The sequence below is a fragment of the Salvelinus alpinus genome, chromosome 3 (genome assembly GCF_045679555.1).
Source record: "Salvelinus alpinus chromosome 3, SLU_Salpinus.1, whole genome shotgun sequence".
NCBI classification, from domain to species: Eukaryota; Metazoa; Chordata; class Actinopteri; order Salmoniformes; family Salmonidae; genus Salvelinus; species Salvelinus alpinus.
The window spans coordinates 70,542,204-70,563,139 of record NC_092088.1 but is presented as its reverse complement, the minus strand read 5'-3'; the positions used below and the strand labels follow the sequence as shown (position 1 = coordinate 70,563,139).

Below are 20,936 nucleotides of genomic sequence, written 5' to 3'. Positions count from 1 at the left end.
GTTTTACTATTCTTAATCCTAGGCTTAACCATACTGCTAACCCTAATGCCTAACCTTAAATTAAGACCAAAAAGCTAATTTTAGTTTTTTCAGGAATTTTTACAATAAAGCACATTTTGACTTTGCAGCTGGCCCATCCAGTGGAAATCGCTCAGGGCAAGATTGATGACAATAAACATCAACTTGCGTAGGGAACAATACCTGCGTGTGGAAAAGGAAATCTTGTTCATAGTGTTAGTCATTCTGATGGAAAGACAGAAAACTCAAAACTGACTGAGGAAATATTTCATTGACTAACATGTTCTGTACCTCTTGCCCTCCTGCTGTTTAACTTCCTGTTCACTGTCTCATATGGGATGAAATACTTGAACAATAATATCATTTTTTCCCGATCTTAGTGTCTCCACTTCCAGAGGCCTTTCCAGTTAACAGCAGACAGTAACTCATTCAGGTCGGGGGTTTAACTAGATTATGCATTAAGTGAGGAAAGCTGCTTTTAATCTGTCAGCATGACTCAGTGCGTGTCCCCAGCCACTGTGAGATCTGATCGGAGGGGAATCAGTTACAGTCTAACACACTATAATCCCCTGTAATAAGCTTACCACTTTGTAGGTTACTTTCTCCCACTGATTGATCACAGGCTGTGTTTCAAATGGTATCCCATTCCCTATATATATACTTTTGCAGATTTACTTTAGTGCCTTATTGCAAACAGGATGCATGTTTTGGAATATTTTTTATTCTGTACAGGCTTCCTTCTTTTCGCTCTGTCATTTAGGTTAGTATTGTGGAGTGACTACAAATGTTGTTGATCCATCCTCAGTTTCTCCTATCACAGCCATTAAACTCTAACTGTTTTAAAGTCATCATTGGCTTCACGGTGAAATCCCTGAGCGGTTTCCTTCCTCTCCGGCAACTGAGTCAGGAAGGACGCCTGTAGCTTTGTTGTCACTGGGTGGATTAGCACACACCACTAACTAGCTAGCCATTTCACACCAGTTACACTCACCCCCCTTTGACCTCCTTCTCTTCAGCAACCAAGCCACAGCCCTTGCAGAGCAAGGGAAACAACTACTTCAAGGTCTCAGAGCCAGTGACATTACCGATTGAAACGTAACTAGCATGCACTGCTAAATAGCTAGCCATTTCACACCAGTTACATGAGCTTGAGAAATGTTTACAAAAACAATGGATAAGTTGCCCTAAGAGTTGTGCAAGGTTGGTAAAATCGTATAAAAAATTATTCATAACTGTAATGGCTGCTAAAAGTGCTTCCACCAAGTATTAACTCTTGGGTGTGAAGTCATACACAATCAATGCATCCTCATTTTGTATTTTTTCGTCATTTTTTCCCTATAGTTTTTCTTTCATTTTGGAAATGTGGAGTAGCTTGTGGATAGGAAAATATCAAAATTAATAATTTTTTAGAATTAACTTTAAGGCAGCAAAATGTGAAGAATGTGCAAGGGGTGTGTAGACTTTCACTAGCGACTGTATGTATGGTTAATTGGTAGAGCATGGCACTTGCAATGCTAGGATTGTGGGTTTGATTCCCGGGGCCACCCATACATAAAATGTATGCACATATGACTGTAAGCCGCTTTGGATAAAAGCATCTGATAAACGGCATATATTATTACTGTATATGTACTGTACCTGGCCCTCATCTCAGACACCTGGTCAGTGATCTGGCCCAGGGTTTTGGCAGTGCCCAGGATATCCCTCCGCTCCTTCCCAGCACACAGCTCTCCCACCTTCCCAGCCTCATCCAGGATCTGACGGATGGCCTGTTCTCCTGCATCCCCTGATCACCAGGAGACAGAGACCACGGCAAGACAAATGTTACTTACAACCTAGAGAAAAAGGACAACTGCATTGTTCAATTGGCGCCAATCAGAAGGAAACAGACTGATACAGGGAGAAACTACTTACACTCCAATAAAACAGATTGTTTTAGTTTTTAATTGAAAAACAATGCGCTACAGATTGCCCAAATGCAGAGGTTTTCAAACCTCTCCTCGGGTACCCCCAGCCATTCCATATACAGTTAAAGTCGGAAGTTTACATACACCATACCAAATACATTTAAACTCAGTTTTTCACAATTCCTGACATTTAATCCCAGTAAAAATGCCCTGTCTTAGGTCAGTTTGGATCACCACTTTATTTTAAGAATGTGAAATGTAGAGAGAATGTAGAGAGAATGATTTATTTCAGCTTTTATTTCTTTCACCACATTCCTTGTGGGTCAGAGGTTTACATACACTCAATTAGTATTTGGTAGCATTGCCTTTAAATTGTTTAACTTGGGTCAAATGTTTCTGGTAGCCTTCCACAAGCTTCCCACAATAAGTTGGGTGAATTTTGGCCCATTCCTCCTGACAGAGCTGGTGTAACTGAGTCAGGTTTGTAGGCCTCCTTGCTCGCACACGCCCACAAATGTTCTATAGGATTGAGGTCAGGGCTTTGTGATGGCCATTCCAATACCTTGACTTTGTTGTCCTTAAGCCATTTTGCCACAACTTTGGAAGTATGCTTGGGGTCATTCTCCATTTGGAAGACCCATTTGAGACCAAGCTTTAACTTCCTGACTGATGTCTTGAGATGTAGCTTCAATATATCCACAATTTTCTTTCCTCATGACGCCATCTATTTTGTGAAGTGCACCAGTCCCTCCTGCAGCAAAGCACCCACACAACATGATGCTGCCACCCCCGTGTTTCACGGTTGGGATGGTGTTCTTCGGCTTGCAAGCCTCCCCCCTTTTTCCTCCAAACATAACAATGGTCCTTATGGCCAAACAATTATATTTTTGTTTCATCAGACCAGGGGAAATTTCTCCAAAATGTACGATCTTTGTCCCCATGTGCAGTTGCAAACCATAGTCTGGCTTTTTATGGCGGTTTTGGAGTAGTGGCTTCTTCCTTGCTGAGCGGCCTTTCAGGTTATGTCAATATAGCACTCGTTTTACTGTGGATATAGATACTTTTGTACCTGTTTCCTCCAGCATCTTCACAAGGTCCTTTGCTGTTGTTCTGGGATTGATTTGCACTTTTCGCACCAAAGTACGTTCATCTCTAGGAGACAGAACGCGTCTCCTTCCTAAGAGGTATGATGGCTGCGTGGTCCCATGGTGTTTATACTTGCGTACTATTGTTTGTACAGATGAACGTGGTACCTTCAGGCGTTTGGAAATTGCTCCCAAGGATGAACCAGATTTTTTTCTAAGGTCTTGGCTGATGTCTTTCGATTTTCCCATGATGTCAAGCAAAGAGGCACTGAGTTTGAAGGTAGGCCTTGAAATACATCCACAGATACACCTCCAATTGACTCAAATGATGTCAATTAGCCTATCAGAAGCTTCTAAAGCCATGACATCATTTTCTGGAATTTTCCAAGCTGTTTAAAAGCCACAGTCAACTTAGTGTATGTAAACTTCTGACCCACTGGAATTGTGATACAGTGAATTATAAGTGAAATAATCTGTCTGTAAACAATTGTTGGAAAAATGACTTGGGTCATGCACAAAGTAGATGTCCTAACCGAACTTGCCAAAACTATAGTTTGTCAACAAGAAATTTGTGGAGTGGTTGAAAAACGAGTTTTAATGACGCCAACCTAAGTGTATGTAAACTTCTGACTTCAACTGTATATATGAACTATTCCAGAACTAGCACACCTAATTCTACTTGTTAATTAATAATCAAGCCCTTGATTACATGAATATGGTGAGCTAGTTCAGACTACAACAAAATAGTTTAATGTCTGGGGGTCCTCAAGGAGAGGTTTGAAAACCACTGCCCTAATGAACACGGCCCTGGTATATTAATCCACTGGGAAGACCAGTCTCTGTTACCTTGTTGGGCGTTGGGATCCCCCAGCCAGCTCTTGGCCTGGGTCATCTTAGAGTCGATGAGTGCCAGAGCTCTCTTCATGGCCTCTGTATCCTTTAGTGTCAACAACAGGGTTAAAAGAGATAACACGGATGAATAACAAAGAACCTCCAAGTCTAGAACCTCCCCAAAAATACACATTTGAAAAAGATTGATTGACTACAATTAAGATTTTGTATTACAGCATTTTGAGACCTTGGGACTATAAGGTTCTATCTGTGCAAAGCATAGTTCTGAGATATTGAACATCAAAGTTTTCATATCCCAGATCTCAGAACTGTCTTGTAGTGAATTATTCTTCCATAAACCATTAAGACACTCAGCTTAAAGGTACATAAAGTACAGAGTATCAAAATCCTAAGACATTTATAAATCAGTTATTTTAGGAGAGTGCAATCGCAGATAGAACCTTATGGCTCTGAAATGTCAATCTGGGATCAGCCATTAGATTCTATCTGGCAGAGAATGTTAAAATTATTTCAATTTCAATAGAAAAGTATAAACATTTAATGATTAAATAAATAAAAGTACCCTTCCTTCTTTCTTATGGTCATCACACATTTGTTAAAGCGATAGTTCTGTCAAATGGCAAATGCGCTATATTCTATGGAGAACTAGCAACATTGCCAAAGCTTAGCACTCGATGAGTAAACTGATATAATTTTCTGGTATCTGACACCCAAAGTCAGTAAACTACTTTGTATTAATCGATAAAATGTGGTAAGTTTGTACTTTTTGTGAAATACCCTTTCCATGGAGGTTTTCATATTTATATAGAACAAGATGAAAAGACAAAAACAGCAATGTCTCCACTAAGGGCCTTAAACATGCTCTAAGACCGGGTTTCCTAAACTCAGTCCCCCCCAGGTCTATGTTTTGTTTTTTGTCCTAGCCCTACACAGCTGATTCAAATAACCAACTCATCATCAACCATTGATTATTTGAATCAGTTGTGTAGTGCTTGGAAAAAAAACATAATGTGCACTCGGGGTGGCCCCAGAACTGCATTTGGGAAACCCTGTTTTAAGGCACCTGTATTTAATTATTTTTACCATAAAGAGGTTACATTATGGCCATTCTTCTGAAAAAGTGGTGAAAAAAATCTAAGTAATTGAAAAAGAAGACCAGAACTTATGATATGAATAATCAAGAACTTTGGACTATAAGGTTCTATATGCAAAATGTAGTTTTGAGATAATTAATATTTTTGAAGTCCCAGATCTCAGAACTGTTTTGTGAGGTCTTCCTCTTTCATGACTTAATAACTATATAATCTTACATACAATTATTTGTGATTGACAGCTCAGCATTGTGTGATTGGATTGCAGATAGAACCTTACAGCACCAAGTTAAAAGGTGTTTGCGCAGATAGAACTTTCAGATGTAATTTTTCTTATAGTAAATTGACAAAAATAAATATATTTAAAAGGACCATCTAAAGAGCAACTCTGTGAATAACACATTTTTGACCAAAATGTCAGACAGAAACTTATAGTTCCAAGGTCACAATTTGACATACACAAAGATTTGTTCAAATAATTTGTGCAATGTCTAAAATTAGGTAATGTCCCTAATGATCATTCCTTTTTAGCGTAACCCTTCTGTAGTTTACTGTATGTCTTCGGAGTCAGCTAATGGTCTATCTGTCAATGAGCCAGATATTCCAGCATGTGTTTGGAGTTTGAACAGGGTTGGAATAGTGATCTCATACAGTAACAGCATTTGCCTGCTTGGGGAATTCATTAATGTGATGATGACTGATGGGCTCGGCATTCACACAGATGAACACACGGATCATGACGTTACATAGTTACATAGGGAAAAGACATGTCATCTCCATGATTACTACCATTACAGTACACACAACAAACCTGCAAAAAGCTGTCACACACACATCTGTACCTCAAATGCAAGGTTAACCTCTGACAGCAAGACACAACTGTAAAAGTGCACATGCTGTTCAAATCAAATCACTTTCCATTCTTTTGTCGAGTCCCAAATGGCACCCTATCCCTACATAGTGCACTACTTTTGACCAGAGCCCTATACAGTGGTGAGGTGGAGCTCCTTGGACCCTTCCTGCCCGGAAGTCATTTAGCCATTCATTGTAGCCACTGGCACTCTGTATAGTTTTCTTGTGTCAATTAACTCGTGACAGTCCTGGATTACTCATTAAACTAACAAAGTCAGATTTAGTCAACAAATACTATAGTCAGTTTAAAAAAAGGTTAAGGGTACAAGACTGTTTACATATCTGGCTGTGTTGGCAAAATCACTACATATCTCATTGAGCCAAGCGGGGAAAGGCTGCCTGTTATCACAGTTCCAAGACCAGTCAGAAATGTTCACCTATGCCAATGTCGTCGGTGGATCTCAAAAATGAACTTGGATCTGCGTTAAGTAACAATGATATCCATCGCCACCTTTGTCTTACGACACGACAGATAGCTCAAACCAGTCATGACTATTCAACAAAACAATATATAATTTTCAAGTTTCTTTCCAGCTAATTTCTTAGTTACATGCTTGTATAACTAGCAAAGGAGTTTTGAAGTTAAGGTTGCAGTATTTATGAAGCCTGGCAATGACAACAAAACCTTGCATAGTTCAGCTAGCCAGATAGTTTAGCCAGGGAAAACAAGCTCGGGACAGGACATAGCTGGGCGCACATGCGCACTAACTAGGCTAATGCAGTTCACAAATTTTTATTTTTAATATATATATTTTTATTTTACCCCCTTTTCTCCCCAATTTCATGGCATCCAATTGTTAGTAATTACTATCTTGTCTCATCGCTACAACTCCTGTACGGGCTCGGGAGAGACGAAGCACCGAAACACAACCCAACCAAGCCGCACTGCTTCTTAACACAGCGCACCTCCAACCCGGAAGCCAGCCAATGTGTTGGAGGAAACACCGTGCACCTGGCTACCTTGGTTAGCGCGCACTGCCCCCGGCCCGCCACAGGAGTCGCTGGTGCTCGATGAGACAAGTATATCCCTACCGGCCAAACCCTCCCTAACCCGGACGACTCTAGGCCAATTGTGCTTCGCCCCACGGACCTCCCGGTCGCGGCCGGCTGCAACAGAGCCTGGGCGCGAACCCAGAGTCTCTGGTGGCACAGCTAGCGCTGCGATGCAGTGCCCTAGATCACTGCGCCACCCGGGAGGCCCACAAATTTTTGTTTTTATGCCCTGATATCAGGAATTGGTGGCAAAAAGTTAGATTAAACAATTCAGAGACTGAAGCGAATCGGTATACAATCCCAAAATCAGCTGTAACTGTCAAAAGTAAAACAAAGCTTAAAAAGATGTTTGAGCAGGGGCGCAACTGTCACTGGGGACATGGGGGGGCATGTCTGAAATTGCATTTTGTCCCACCCAGTTTTATCATTGAAATGTGATACAAAACGATGCAACGGTGTGCTTTAGGACCATGCAGACACCTGAGTGGTCAGGTAGGCTATTTAGAGTGTTTATCCGACTGGATAAAAATGTGATGCCCCCCCACTTCTAAAACCAAAGTTGTGCCACTGTGCTTGAGTGAACCTGAATCCATAAAGTTAATAGTGAAGTCACTTCCGGACACGGTAGACTTCTCCTCTTCACCACTATGGGCCATGGTGAAAAGTACTACACATTATACTGTGTGTACAAAACATTAAGAATACCTTCCTAATATTGAGTTGCACCCTCTTTTGCCCTCAGAACAGCCTCAATTCCTCGGGACATGGACTCTACAAGGTGTCGAAAGCGTTCCACAGGGATGCTGGCCCATGACTCCAATACTTCCCCCAGTTGTGTCAAGTTGGCAGGATGTCCTTTGGGTGGTAGACCATTCTTGACACACACGTGAAACTGTTGAACATTAAAAACCCATCAGCGTTGCAGTTCTTGAAGCAAATGCCTGGCACCTACTACCATAACACGTTCAAAGGCACTTAAACATTTTGTCTTGCCCATTCACCCTCTGAATGGTACACACACACACACACAATCCATGTCTCAATTGTCTCAAGGTTTGAAAATCCTTCTTTAACCTGTCTTCTCCCCTTCATCTACACTGACTGAAGTGGATTTAACAGGTGACATCAATAAGGGATCACAGCATTCAGCTGGATTCATGGAAAGAGCAGGCGTTGTTAATGTTTAGTACATTCAGTGTATAGTGACTAGGGTGTCATATGGGACACAACCGTCAATATGGGTGTGGGGTGTTGTTTCACATCATAAAAAGCCAATCGACTGTGACATTGTACCTCAATCGGAGTAAATATAACAATTTGTCCAAGTCAAGAGATGGCTTGAATGGTGTTGAAACAAAGCTGAGTTCTACACAACATGTGGCAGAGTGATGGTTACATTTTTCTTTTTAGCCAATGTGCTTATCCAGAGTGACTTACAGGGGTGAGTACATATATTTTCGTACTGCTCTCCCATGAGAATCAAACCCACAACCCTGGCATTACAAGCACCATGCTCTATCAATTAAGCCACACAGGACCTTGGTTGAGGGTTGAGTGATAGGCTAGTGTTCTTGTATGTCCTTTGAATGGCCTTATGCAGTTTATTACTTTTTACTCCATAAAGGACATCCACAAGTGGATGTTCTCTCTGATCCCACCACCCATGAGATTAAAGCCTTGGCATTTGTCCTTCAGGGACAATACAGATCTATGCTATATTAATACTGTACGTCTACTGTCTAGTCTCTACTGCATCACTGAACCAATATTAGCCTAGCGGTTTAGAGAGTTGGGCTAGTAACTGAAAGGTCGATGGTTCTAATGCAAGAGCTGGCGAGTTGAATAAAAAAAAAAAAAAAAAATGTCCGTTCTGCCATTGAACAAGAACAACAACTGCTCCCTGAGTGCACGAGGCTTGACTTCTCTGCTGGTTTGGTGCCCTGGCTACCACGCTGTATACAGTCTGAAGCGAACCCGTGCACATGCGCCGGGATTGTGTGTGACTACGTGAGAGCGAAGTGTTGCATCTCAATATCTCTGGTGCTGCTAGTGGCGAAGTCATTTTGCTGAGTCTACCTTTAAAAACAGAAGATTGAGCAAAGTCAAGAATGGCACTCAAATGGTGAAATAAAAATAAATAGATAAAAGAAACATGAAGTAAAACAATAAGGTGAGGAATGATGTCACTACAACTATGTCGCAAATGGCACCCTAGCTTCCCTATATGCCCAGGTCAAAAGTAGTGCACTATATAGGGAATAGTGTGCAATTTGGAATGCATCCAAAGTTTACTTTACCAAGTGGTGAAGCCAGCCTGAGAAGTGGACAGGTGGTTTGACAAACCAATCCTTTCACAACACAAGCAAACACACACTCTCTAACAGTACACTCCATCCATCCAGTGAGAGGCCCTTGCGTTGGGGATTATTAGTATTGGGGATCATGTAAGGTGAGAGGACATTAGATCATTTAAGGAACCTAGCTAGCTAGATATGTGAGCAAAGGACCACTGTTTTTACACACTGACACTAGCGCAGTCCTGGAATCAGTCAATTTTTTGGACCACTTGATGATTTGAGTGCCATTCTCCCATGGGTAAAAATAAAGTGCAAGATATGTACACTATTACTACACAGATCAGCATTAATTTACACTGCCTAAGGACAGTTTCCCATAGCCTGACTAAGCCCAGAATAAACCTGGACTAAAAAGCATGTTCAATGAAGAATCTCATTTGAAAGTACTTTTAAGTCCAGGAATAGGCTTAACCTGTGTTCCAGAAACTGGCCCCTAATCTTACTGGAACGTTGAATAAAAGATCCATTTGACATGACTCCATAGTGCTATGGATCAATAAGACACCTAAAGGACATCCTACTACTGGTATCTATAGGAGAAGGGCACTCAGGTCAGCTGTTTATGTGTTATGTCAAACTTGCAAAAACAAAACAACCCCCCCAAGAAAATCAAGAAAAACATTGCTTGTTAAAGGGATATTTTAGGGATTTTTGCAATGAGGCCCTTTATCTAGTTCCCCAGAGTCAGATGAACTTGTGGATACCAATTTTGTTTCTGTGTCCAGTATGAAGGAAGTTACAAGGTAGTTTCGCGAGCCAATGCTAACTAGCATTAGCACAATGACTGGAAGTCTATAGGTATCTGCTAGCATGCTAGTCATTGCGCTAATGCTAGTCAGCAATTGTGCTAGAGCTAGCTAGCCACTTCCTTCAAACCGCATTCAAAGACATAAAATGATATCCACGAGTTCACCTGACTCTGGGAAAGTAGACGAAGGGCCTCATTGCCAAAATCCTGAAGTATCCCTTTAAAGTAAAGTAAAACAACAGCGAACATTTTTAGAACTTGCTGCACATTTTCCCCAAATGTGTAATTCCATTCCATTAGCATTGCTTATGCTGCATCTAGCATAAGGCAACATCTCTCACACTCACCTAGATCGCGTATCTACTACAGTAGCACTCATAGTTTTACCTTAGCACTGATCTACTACACAAAAGAACACATGGACAACCACATGGCACAAACTGTCATCGTCATCATCATCATGTCAGCACACAGACAGAGATCTATCAGTAAGGTTGCAAAATTCCTGGACAGTTCAATAAATTCCTTGGTTTTCAGGAAACCATGGTTGGAAGATTTAGGCTTTCCTGCTGTTTCCCTCCTGATTCCGGGAATCCTCCAACTGTGATTTCGGGAAAACCAGGGAATTTCGTGAAAGTTCCAGGAATCTTGCAACTCTAGCTATCAAACATGCTGCGTCCGAATGCACAACAAGGTAGGTAGGGGGCGAAAAAGGTAGGCTTACCTTCTACAGGGAGGGGAGGGGGGGGTAAAAAGAAAGGAAGAACAAAACAAATACAAATGTTTAACCAGACATACCAACCAAGACCAACGGGAAAAAAGAGGCAACGTAAAAATAGTAAGAAGCTTAGTAAAGAAGAAGTCATTCAGAGTGGAGAGTGGGGTGACATGGGAAATAAATACAGCCGGTTGAGACTGACTGGGCATGCTAAGCAGGCAGAGTGGTGGTCAGAAAGAGTTAAAGGAGAAGTTATTTTTTTACAACCAAATCTCTATTTTTTATTGTTGAAGGGTTTAGACACATTTTTGTAATTTCACTTGTTTTTGGGGCCCTGAAAAAACAAGAACAAAGGCTCCAAAAACACCCAAATACTTCCTTTCAGAAACAAAAATGCTCTCAGGATAGTGATGCAGGTCTTTAGATGAAATCGTGTCATTCTGAAATGTATTCGCACCTCTCTGTCCATTCTAATGGTAACTGCCAAAATAAAGGAAACGCTTGAATAAATGAGGAATACAAAGTATATTGAAAGCATGGGGTGCTTCCACACAGGAAGTTCCAGACACTTGTAGAATCTATGCCAAGGAGCATTGAAACTGTTCTGGTGGACAAACGCCCTATTAAGACACTTTGGGGGATACTTAGTCAGTTGTATAATTTAATGCCTTCAACTGAAACGTGTCTTCCGCATTTAACCCAACCCCTCTGAATCAGAGAGGTGCGGGGGGCTGCCTTAATCTTATGCTGGTGTTTCCTTTATTTTGGCAGTTACCTGTAGCAGCAGGCTACACAGAGAATGAAACAGCTGGATAGGGGAAACGGCAAGAGTCGCGCAAAACAGAATATGACATTGCTTCAGAATCACACAATTTCATGTGTACAATATCTAAAGACCTGCGTCACTATACAGAGAGCTTTGACGTTTCTAAAAATATGTTTTTGGAGCCTTTTTTCATGTTTATTCGGGGCCCCCATACTACACAACGAGGATGAGGAAGTGATTTGCTGTTTGGGGTAAGATTTTCAAAAATTTGAAATCCCCCCAAAAGTTGTCTGGACCATATATATATATATATATATATATATATATATATATATATATATATATATATATATATATAAGAGAGAGACATAGATAGAAAGAGAGAGAGATAGAAAGAGATATAGATAGAGAGAGAGAGCCTATGCATACCTGCTTAAATGGAAATTAGGACCCTGTGCCTGTGGCCTCAAGCAATCTTAAAATAGCAATGTAACAAATGGCCATTTTAGACAATCAACCACCTCAAAATAGGCTTATCCAAAATTAACAAAAATAATTTTACTAACAATGAACAGTAAATGGGCATCACACTTAAACCTGTCCAGGCTGCGGTGCGCTCTACTCCCACAGCATTCTGGGAGTCTGTACATCTACGCGGGCGCACAGTGTATAGTGCATGTGAGCGCACGTGGGTGTTTAGCAGACCAAGCTTTGGCCCAGACAGTCACTGCTTTGCTTTTAGCCTTTAATTTGAGTCCAGATTCATACGAACTCATACTGGACAAAAAAACATAGCTTTCTTTAGCCGGTGCAAAGAGCGAGTGACTGGGCAAAGCGATTTCACTGCCTAAGACAAGCAGCTCTCGAGGGTCGAGGTGTGTGCGTGTGGGAGAGACCGGGCCAAAAACAAGCTCTGGGGTGAAGTTTCTCCCAGGTACAGCATCTTTCCCCCAATTCTAACATTAACCGTTAATGGGGAAAATGCACAACTGACCCAAGATCAGTGCCTAGAAGCAACTTCACCCATTAGTGGCCAAGACAACCCTGAGGGTGTGGTTCTAGCTAGCTATGTACCTTATTGGCCCAGGAGTCTTCGTCCCAGGAAGTGAGCTGCAGCACCCTAATGATCTCGTTGATCTCAGCGCTCATCTTTTCAAAGGTGAAGTTCCTGTTCTTCAGAGACTCCTCTACTCCCTGGCTGCCGGACGTCTTGGTCGTTACAAAGATCTTGATACCTATAGTAACACCACAACAATGACCATCAGTAACAAGCACTTAGTTACTTGCAGTATAGTCGTAAGTATAGGTAACTGAACTTGAGGTCTTCACGGGTCCAACAGACCTTGAAATTCCGAGATCCGACCGGAGCGGGTCCGGGTCCTAAATTTTGTCTCGGATCGGGTTCGAGCTGATATAATTGCCATAGGTCTCGGGTATGTGCAATTGAAATTGATGTACCAACAGGACCTCCTCTGTAAATCTGAAGGTGGTTGATGAGAACTGTGTGAGCTTGTTATCTGTGTCAGCCAGCTGAAACTGGTTCTGGCCTCTCATCTAACATGCGCCTGCTGCTAAGGAGAGCGAGAGAGTGAGTGAGAGGAGCCTTGGCCTAGTCTACTGTTGATTGTGAAGATGGAGGCATTTTTCATTGAAGTAAAATGAAAGTTAGAGAAAGAGTATAATGAAAAGAAGTCGAGAAGTGGAATTTCCATGGGGAAAGTTTTAATATTGTAATAGGCAAAGATGATAAGAACAATTGCGCGGCCAACTCTTCAGGTTTGACGCAATTTTCTAACTTGTATTTTATTTATTTTTCATATTTATTATAATTAGATGTATCATTATTTTAGGCTTTAATATGAATCCAAACAAGTTCTCTAAATATGCAAAAAGTGTTTGGTTTCATTCTGTTGAGACATTTTCGAATGGCTAAATTAAGTTCGAACTGTTTTTAAAATGTTTTGCTCGGTATTTCGTTTAAGATAGGTTATAAGTAGGCCTGTTGTAAAAGAAAGATCATTAGCTTATTGGTGTCATTTGTTCAGTAGCCTATGGTATAGGGACTAACCTTTGTTGAGAGGCCTAATTGCTTCAATATAGCCTGTTCAAAACTTGTGGGTTTAAACCAGCTCTTTAAATACACTACATCACCAAAAGTATGTGGACAACCGTTCAAATTAGTGGATTCGTTCCATGATTTTGGAATAAGATGTTAGACGATGTTCGAGTTGTTCGATGAGTGTCCACATACTTTTGGTCATGTAGTGTTTGTAAAAAGTATTTTGTTTCATTCTGTTGAGACATTTTCATTGGCCAAATTAAGTTACAAACTGCATGTTTGCCGCAATATAGTATAATTACTATGTTACATTCAAACTATGAAAAAACAAAATCAGGCCGAGATGCAAAAATAAACTTATTGTAATGCCGCAATATAATAACCTGTTTGTATTTTCCCTATAAGCAATGGCTTGTTTTACTTTTGACATTACCCTAATAAAGTTTAGAAAATGTTGTGAAGGTTTGGTGTGTTGTGGCTATTATACGCTTTAGCTACTGCAGGCAGTGCGCATTGGCGCTCCAATGGCCTCCGACAATTGAACTTGAGGTGAGGAAGAATGTTTTAGGCCTACCAGAGTTATTCCTTTAATCTAACAATATAACCCTCCTCTTTATATGTTCGAAATTAACAAATTAGCCTAACTCTGTATTGCAATAGTAGCCTATCTGACAAGGATAAAGAAATGCATCTCGGTGTTGGAAACATGCCACCGGGATATCTCTCTCTGTCTCTATAGGACTAGGCCTAAGCTTCTCGTCCTTATATATACAGTTGAAGTCGGAAGTTTACATACACCTTAGCCAAATACATTTAAACTCAGTTTGTCACAATTCCTGACATTTAATCCAAGTAAAAATTCCATGTCTAATGTCAGTTAGGATCACCACTTTATTTTAAGAATGTGAAATGTCAGAATAATAGTAGAGAGAATGATTTATTTCAGCTTTTATTTCTTTCATCACATTCCCAGTGGGTCAGAAGTTTACATACACTCAATTAGTATTTGGTAGCATTGCCATTAAACTGTTTAACTTGGGTCAAACGTTTCGGATAGCCTTCCGCAAGCTTCCCAAAATAAGTTGGGTGAATTTTGGCCCATTGCTCCTGACAGAGCTGGTGTAACTGAGTCAGGTTTGTAGGCCTCCTTGCTCGCACATGCTTTTTCAGTTCTGCCCACAAATGTTCTATGGGATTGAGGTCAGGGCTTTGTGATGGCCACTCCAATGCCTTGACTTTGTTGTCCTTAAGCCATTTTGCCACAACTTTGGAAGTATGCATGGGGTCATTCTCCATTTGGAAGACCCATTTGCGACCAAGCTTTAACTTCCTGACTGATGTCGAGATGTTGCTTCAATATATCCCCATAATTTTCCTGCCTCATGATGCCATCTATTTTGTGAAGTGCACCAGTCCCTCCTGCAGCAAAGCACCCACACAACATGATGCTGCCACCCCCGTGCTTCACAGTTTGGATGGTGTTCTTCGGCTTGCAAGCATCCCTCTTTTTCCTCCAAACATAATGATGGTCATTATGGCCAAACAGTTCTATTTTTGTTTCATCAGACCAAAGGACATTTCTCCAAAAAGTATGATCTTTGTCCCCATGTGCAGTTGCAAACCGTAGTCTGGCTTTTTATGGCGGTTTTGGAGCTGTGGCTTCTTCCCTGCTGAGCGGCCTTTCGATAAAGGACTCATTTTACTGTGGATATAGATACTTTTGTACCTGTTTCCTCCAGCATCTTCACAAGGTCCTTTTGCTGTTGTTCTGGGATTGATTTTCACTTTTCGCACCAACGTGCGTTCATCTCTAGGAGACAGAACGCGTCTCCTTCCTGAGCGGTATGACGGCTGCGTGGTCCCATGCTGTTTATACTTGCGTACTATTGTTTGTACAGATGAACATGGTACCTTCAGGCGTTTGGAAATTGCTCCCAAGGATGAACCAGACTTGTGGAGGTCTACAAAAAAAATTCTAAGGTCTTGGCTGATGTCTTTTGATTTTCCCATGATGTCAAGCAAAGAGGCACTGAGTTTGAAGGTAGGCCTTGAAACACATCCACAGGTACACCTCCAATTAACTCAAATTATGTCAATTAGCCTATCAGAAGCTTCTAAAGCCATGACATTATTTTCGGGAATTTTCTAAGCTGTTTAAAAGCACAGTCAACTCAGTGTATGTAAACTTCTGACCCACTTGAAATGTGATACAGTGAATTATAAGTGAAATTATCTGTCTGCTAACAATTGTTGGGAAAATTACTTGTGCCATGCACAAAGTAGATGTCCTAACCGACTTGCCAAAACTATAGTTTGTGGAGTGGTTGAAAAACTAGTTTTAATGACTCCAACCTAAGTGTATGTAAACTTCCGACTTCAACTGTATATATACACACACACACAGTATAGATTTGTGTATTAATATCATACAGTGGACACCTAGGGATATAGGCATATATGCATGCAATGCCCTGATACATTTAGCGCTCAAATATCTGACAGCTGAACCCTGAGGTGGACAATTATTGTTTTAGGAAAGTAAAAACCAATAAAACAATAGGCTATAAAGTTATGAATATGCTACACATCAAAACGGAACAAATGCTTTTTTGGTGTAATTTGTTATAGGCTGTTTAAGGACACGCAACCGTGGCTCATTTGGCCAAGCGTCCGGTTTGACGTTTCTTTCTCTCCCTTTCTTTTTCTACTCTCGGATCCTAACTGGCACGGGCCTGTTTTTCCACGCGCCTTTTTGAACGGGACTGACTGTCCTCGGGTCCATTTGAAGCGGTTCGCTGTTTATTTTTTTAAATAATTATGCATATTGGGTCGGGTGGGAAAGACCCGGTTCCATTTAGGAATGGGTCCAACTTTACGGACCTGTGAAGACCTCCACTGTGAACATCCAGTATTACTCTGTTAGAGAAACAGTTGTGTGTTAGAGTCTGGTCTAGTGGTATAAAGGTCGACTCTGGACTCTGCATACCCACTGGCGACGAGGGTTCCAGCCCCATCTCAACCTTTACTGTCTATGCCCTTCTAGTGTCCATCTTCCAATCTACATTCACTCTGTACTATCATAAAGAATACCAATATGAATGATCTTTAAAAAAAAAAGACAGTTAGGAGAGAAAAGAGAGAGCAGCTCGTTGACTGTGTTCAATAGAATAGATACGAATCTCACCTGAGATGGGTACAGGGAGCAACTCTTTAACTGTGTTCAATAGAATAGAATAGAAGCTCACCTGAGATGAGTACAGGGAGCAGCTCTTTGACTGTGTTCAATAGAATAGAATAGAAGCTCACCTGAGATGAGTACAGGGAGCAGCTCTTTGACTGTCTTTAATAGAATAGAATAGAAGCTCACCTGAGATCAGTACAGGGAGCAGCTCTTTGACTGTCTTTAATAGAATAGAATAGAAGCTCACCTGAGATGAGTACACAGAGCAGCTCTTTGACTGTGTTCAATAGAATAGAGTAGAATGGAAGCTCACCTAAGATGAGTACAGGTAGAAGCTCTTTGAATGTGTTAAATAGAATAGAGTAGAAGAGAAGCTCACCTGAGATGAATAAGGGCAGCAGCTCTTTGGCTGTGTGAAACAGAAAAGAGTAGAATAGAAGCTCACCTGAAAGGAGTACAGGCAGCAACTCTTTTTGTTCAATATAATAGAGTAGAATAGAAGCTCACCTGAGATGAGTACAGGGATCAGCTCTTTGGATGTGTTCAATAGAATAGAGTAGAATAGAAACTCAACTGAGAGGAATTCAGGCAGCAGATCTTTGTGTTCACTAAAATAGAGAAGAATAGAAGCTCACCTGAGATGAGTACAGGGAGAAGCTCTTTGAATGTGTTCAATAGAATAGAGTAGAATAGAAGCTCACCTGAGATGAGTACAGGGAGAAGCTCTTTGAATGTGTTCAATAGAATAGAGTAGAATAGAAGCTCACCTGAGATGAGTACAGGGAGCAGCTATTTGTGTTCAATAGAATAGAAGCTCACCTGAGATGAGTACACAAAGCAGCTCTTTGACTGTGTTCAATAGAAAATAGTTGAATAGAAGCTCACCTGAGAGGAGTATAGGCAGCAGCTCTTTGTGTTCAATAGAATAGAGTAGAATAGAAGCTCACCTGAGATGAGCACAGGGAGCAGCTCGTTGTGTTCAATAGAATAGATTAGAATAGAAGCTCACCTAAGAGGAGTACAGGCAGCAGCTCTTTGACTGTGTTCAATAGAATAGAGTAGAATAGAAGCTCACCTAAGAGGAGTACAGGGAGCAGCTCTTTGAATGTGTTCAATAGAAAATAAGCTCACCTGAGAGGAGTACAGGCAGCAGCTCTTTGTGTTCAATAGAATAGAGTAGAAGCTCACCTGAGATAAATACAGGGAGCAGCTCTTTGAATGTGTTCAATAGAATAGAGTAGAATAGAAGCTCACCTAAGAGGAGTACAGGGAGCAGCTCTTTGAATGTGTTCAATAGAAAATAAGCTCACCTGAGAGGAGTACAGGCAGCAGCTCTTTGTGTTCAATAGAATAGAGTAGAAGCTCACCTGAGATGAGTACACAGAGCAGCTCTTTGACTGTGTTCAATAGAATAGAGTAGAATGGAAGCTCACCTAAGATGAGTACAGGTAGAAGCTCTTTGAATGTGTTAAATAGAATAGAGTAGAAGAGAAGCTCACCTGAGATGAATAAGGGCAGCAGCTCTTTGGCTGTGTGAAACAGAAAAGAGTAGAATAGAAGCTCACCTGAAAGGAGTACAGGCAGCAACTCTTTTTGTTCAATATAATAGAGTAGAATAGAAGCTCACCTGAGATGAGTACAGGGATCAGCTCTTTGGATGTGTTCAATAGAATAGAGTAGAATAGAAACTCAACTGAGAGGAATTCAGGCAGCAGATCTTTGTGTTCACTAAAATAGAGAAGAATAGAAGCTCACCTGAGATGAGTACAGGGAGAAGCTCTTTGAATGTGTTCAATAGAATAGAGTAGAATAGAAGCTCACCTGAGATGAGTACAGGGAGCAGCTATTTGTGTTCAATAGAATAGAAGCTCACCTGAGATGAGTACACAAAGCAGCTCTTTGACTGTGTTCAATAGAATAGAGTAGAATGGAAGCTCACCTAAGAGGAGTACAGGGAGCAGCTCTTTGAATGTGTTCAATAGAAAATAAGCTCACCTGAGAGGAGTACAGGCAGCAGCTCCTTGTGTTCAATAGAATATAGTAGAATAGAAGCTCACCTGAGATGAGTACAGGGAGCAGCTCTTTGAATGTGTTCAATAGAATAGAGTAGAATAGAAGCTCACCTAAGAGGAGTACAGGGAGCAGCTCTTTGAATGTGTTCAATAGAAAATAAGCTCACCTGAGAGAAGTACAGGCAGCAGCTATTTGTGTTCAATAGAATAGAGTAGAAGGTCACCTGAGATGAGTACAGGGAGCAGCTTTTTGACTGTGTTCAATAGAATAGAGTAGAATAGAAGCTCACCTGAGATGAGTACAGGCAGCAGCTCTTTGACTGTGTTCATGGAGTTGACCAGCATCACGCGGTGTTCCTGGTGGGTCAACTCCTGCTGTCGCTCGTCAATCATCTTTGCCATCTTTGTCATCCCTGGACAGGAACAACAACAAAGGCTCGGTTATATAACGTGTTTCTCTCACGTAATTTCCACTTCCTGTCAACATGCCATCCATGCAGAGAACATCAAGTCAACATCAGGTCATCATGTCAGGAGCATAGGGTGTTGAGGTGGGATTGATGCAGGATCAGCTTGTGTTTTGCAAAATAAAATTTAAAAAGTAATGTCAAACATTTATGGATAAAGCATATATTATTGTTATTATGCATTATATCATCTCAGTAGCCAGGTATTGGTAACTAAAGTATGTGGTTTTGACATGTGGTTGTAACACCTATGCAAATGTAACTATGAAAGGACTGACCTGGTCCCAGGTTCTTTGTGTATGTGATCAGGTCCTCCATAGATTCCACTACCTCTGCCACGGTTAGGTACTCCAGGATACCTTTGCAGACACGAATTATTTTACGAACCTGCAATTGATCAGAACAACACGAAACAGGATCAATAATCTACATTGTCTTGGTCACCCAGCTTGGTGTGGAAATTAGATTTGGAAATCCGATTTGAAGTCAGATTCAACTTTTTAGACTAGTGTTTCATGCGAGACCTTTCATTCTTGGACTCTAAACTCCATCTTCATTGGCTAAAGACTTCTTATTATGATGTGTGAATCACAGCTGAAGGTGATTCTTTCAGAATGATTATGCTAACGTCATATTACATAAACGCTATCTTGGACTTAAATGTCCAAGACAAATTTCCCCTCAGGCCAATAAAGTAAATCCTAATTAATTGTTGGTACAGTATTTTGTCTAGCTATTTAGACTGGATATTAATGCTGTGCTACTGACATTCCTGTCTCTTTGTCCTGCTCTTTCAGCTCCAGACCAGCTGCATGTGTTGTGTACTGTGTGTGTGTGTGTTGTGTACTGTGTGTGTGTGTGTGTGTGTGTGTGTGTGTGTGTGTGTGTGTGTGTGTGTGTGTGTGTGTGTGTGTGTGTGTGTGTGGTTACTGTACGCCTCTCCTCACCTAGTCCCAGTGCTGCTTTATGAACAACTTACCTGGCTCAGTCCCAAAATGCACCCTATTCTATGTCTCTACACTGTACTGTGCTACTGTCCCTGAGTCCAGCTGCATGAACAGATAAAACAGCATGTCTGTGCTGACTGCCGAGTCTCCCTGGCTGCTGCTACCGCCTGATGAGAGCTGATGGCTGGTGATTTTCACCCCCGGGGAGAGAGGATGGATGGGGTTGGATGGATGGTACGGCTACCTGGTTTAAGACACTAGCTCTAGCCTTCTGAGCTGAGCTGTGCTGTGTTGTAGTAACACATATTCGTCCCGGAATACATTTTGAGCATGGCCAAGGATGGACGGCAGGTTATGTCTGTGTGTAATTAATGGGGTTTAGAAGACGTTCAGTTTGAGGGTGAGATTAAACTGCTCCAAGAACCAATGGTGCTGTACTTGACTGTACCTCAGCCTCGTCGAAGGTCAGCAGCAGGTCCGATGTGCCAGAGAGGATGCCCCGGGAGCCGTCGATGAGGTAATCTCGAGCGGGGACGGAGTAAGGGTCTGCTTTCAACATAGATGCTGCCTGCACCAGCTTGGTGCATGCAGTCTCCACCCTGAGAGAGGGACAGTGGAAAACAATACCACTAAACAATAATGTAACATAGATAATTTAGGGTCTCCAAAAGCCAGTAGGGCACCAGGCCAGTAGGGCCAATCTCCTGTTGTTAAAAGTGATCATGGATAAAAGTGTCTATACATAGCAGCAGTGTGTCTAGGTGGAACTGCTGACCTGACGACAAAGAAAAACAAAACGCTCTTTCATGTTTTAAACACAACT

General features: G+C 41.4%; 1 protein-coding gene across 1 annotated transcript in view; it reads right to left on the bottom strand.

Moving 5' to 3' along the window:
- LOC139571251 (vinculin) overlaps positions 1-20,936 on the bottom strand; it is a 75,313-nt gene that overhangs the window by 17,349 nt on the left and 37,028 nt on the right. The window contains exons 3-8 of the mRNA XM_071393930.1: positions 20,562-20,712; positions 19,445-19,553; positions 18,990-19,112; positions 12,522-12,682; positions 3,857-3,947; positions 1,657-1,804 (exon numbers count right to left, since the gene is read on the bottom strand). Coding sequence (XP_071250031.1) covers positions 1,657-1,804; positions 3,857-3,947; positions 12,522-12,682; positions 18,990-19,112; positions 19,445-19,553; positions 20,562-20,712 — 783 coding nt within the window. The remainder of the gene's footprint in view (positions 1-1,656; positions 1,805-3,856; positions 3,948-12,521; positions 12,683-18,989; positions 19,113-19,444; positions 19,554-20,561; positions 20,713-20,936) is intronic.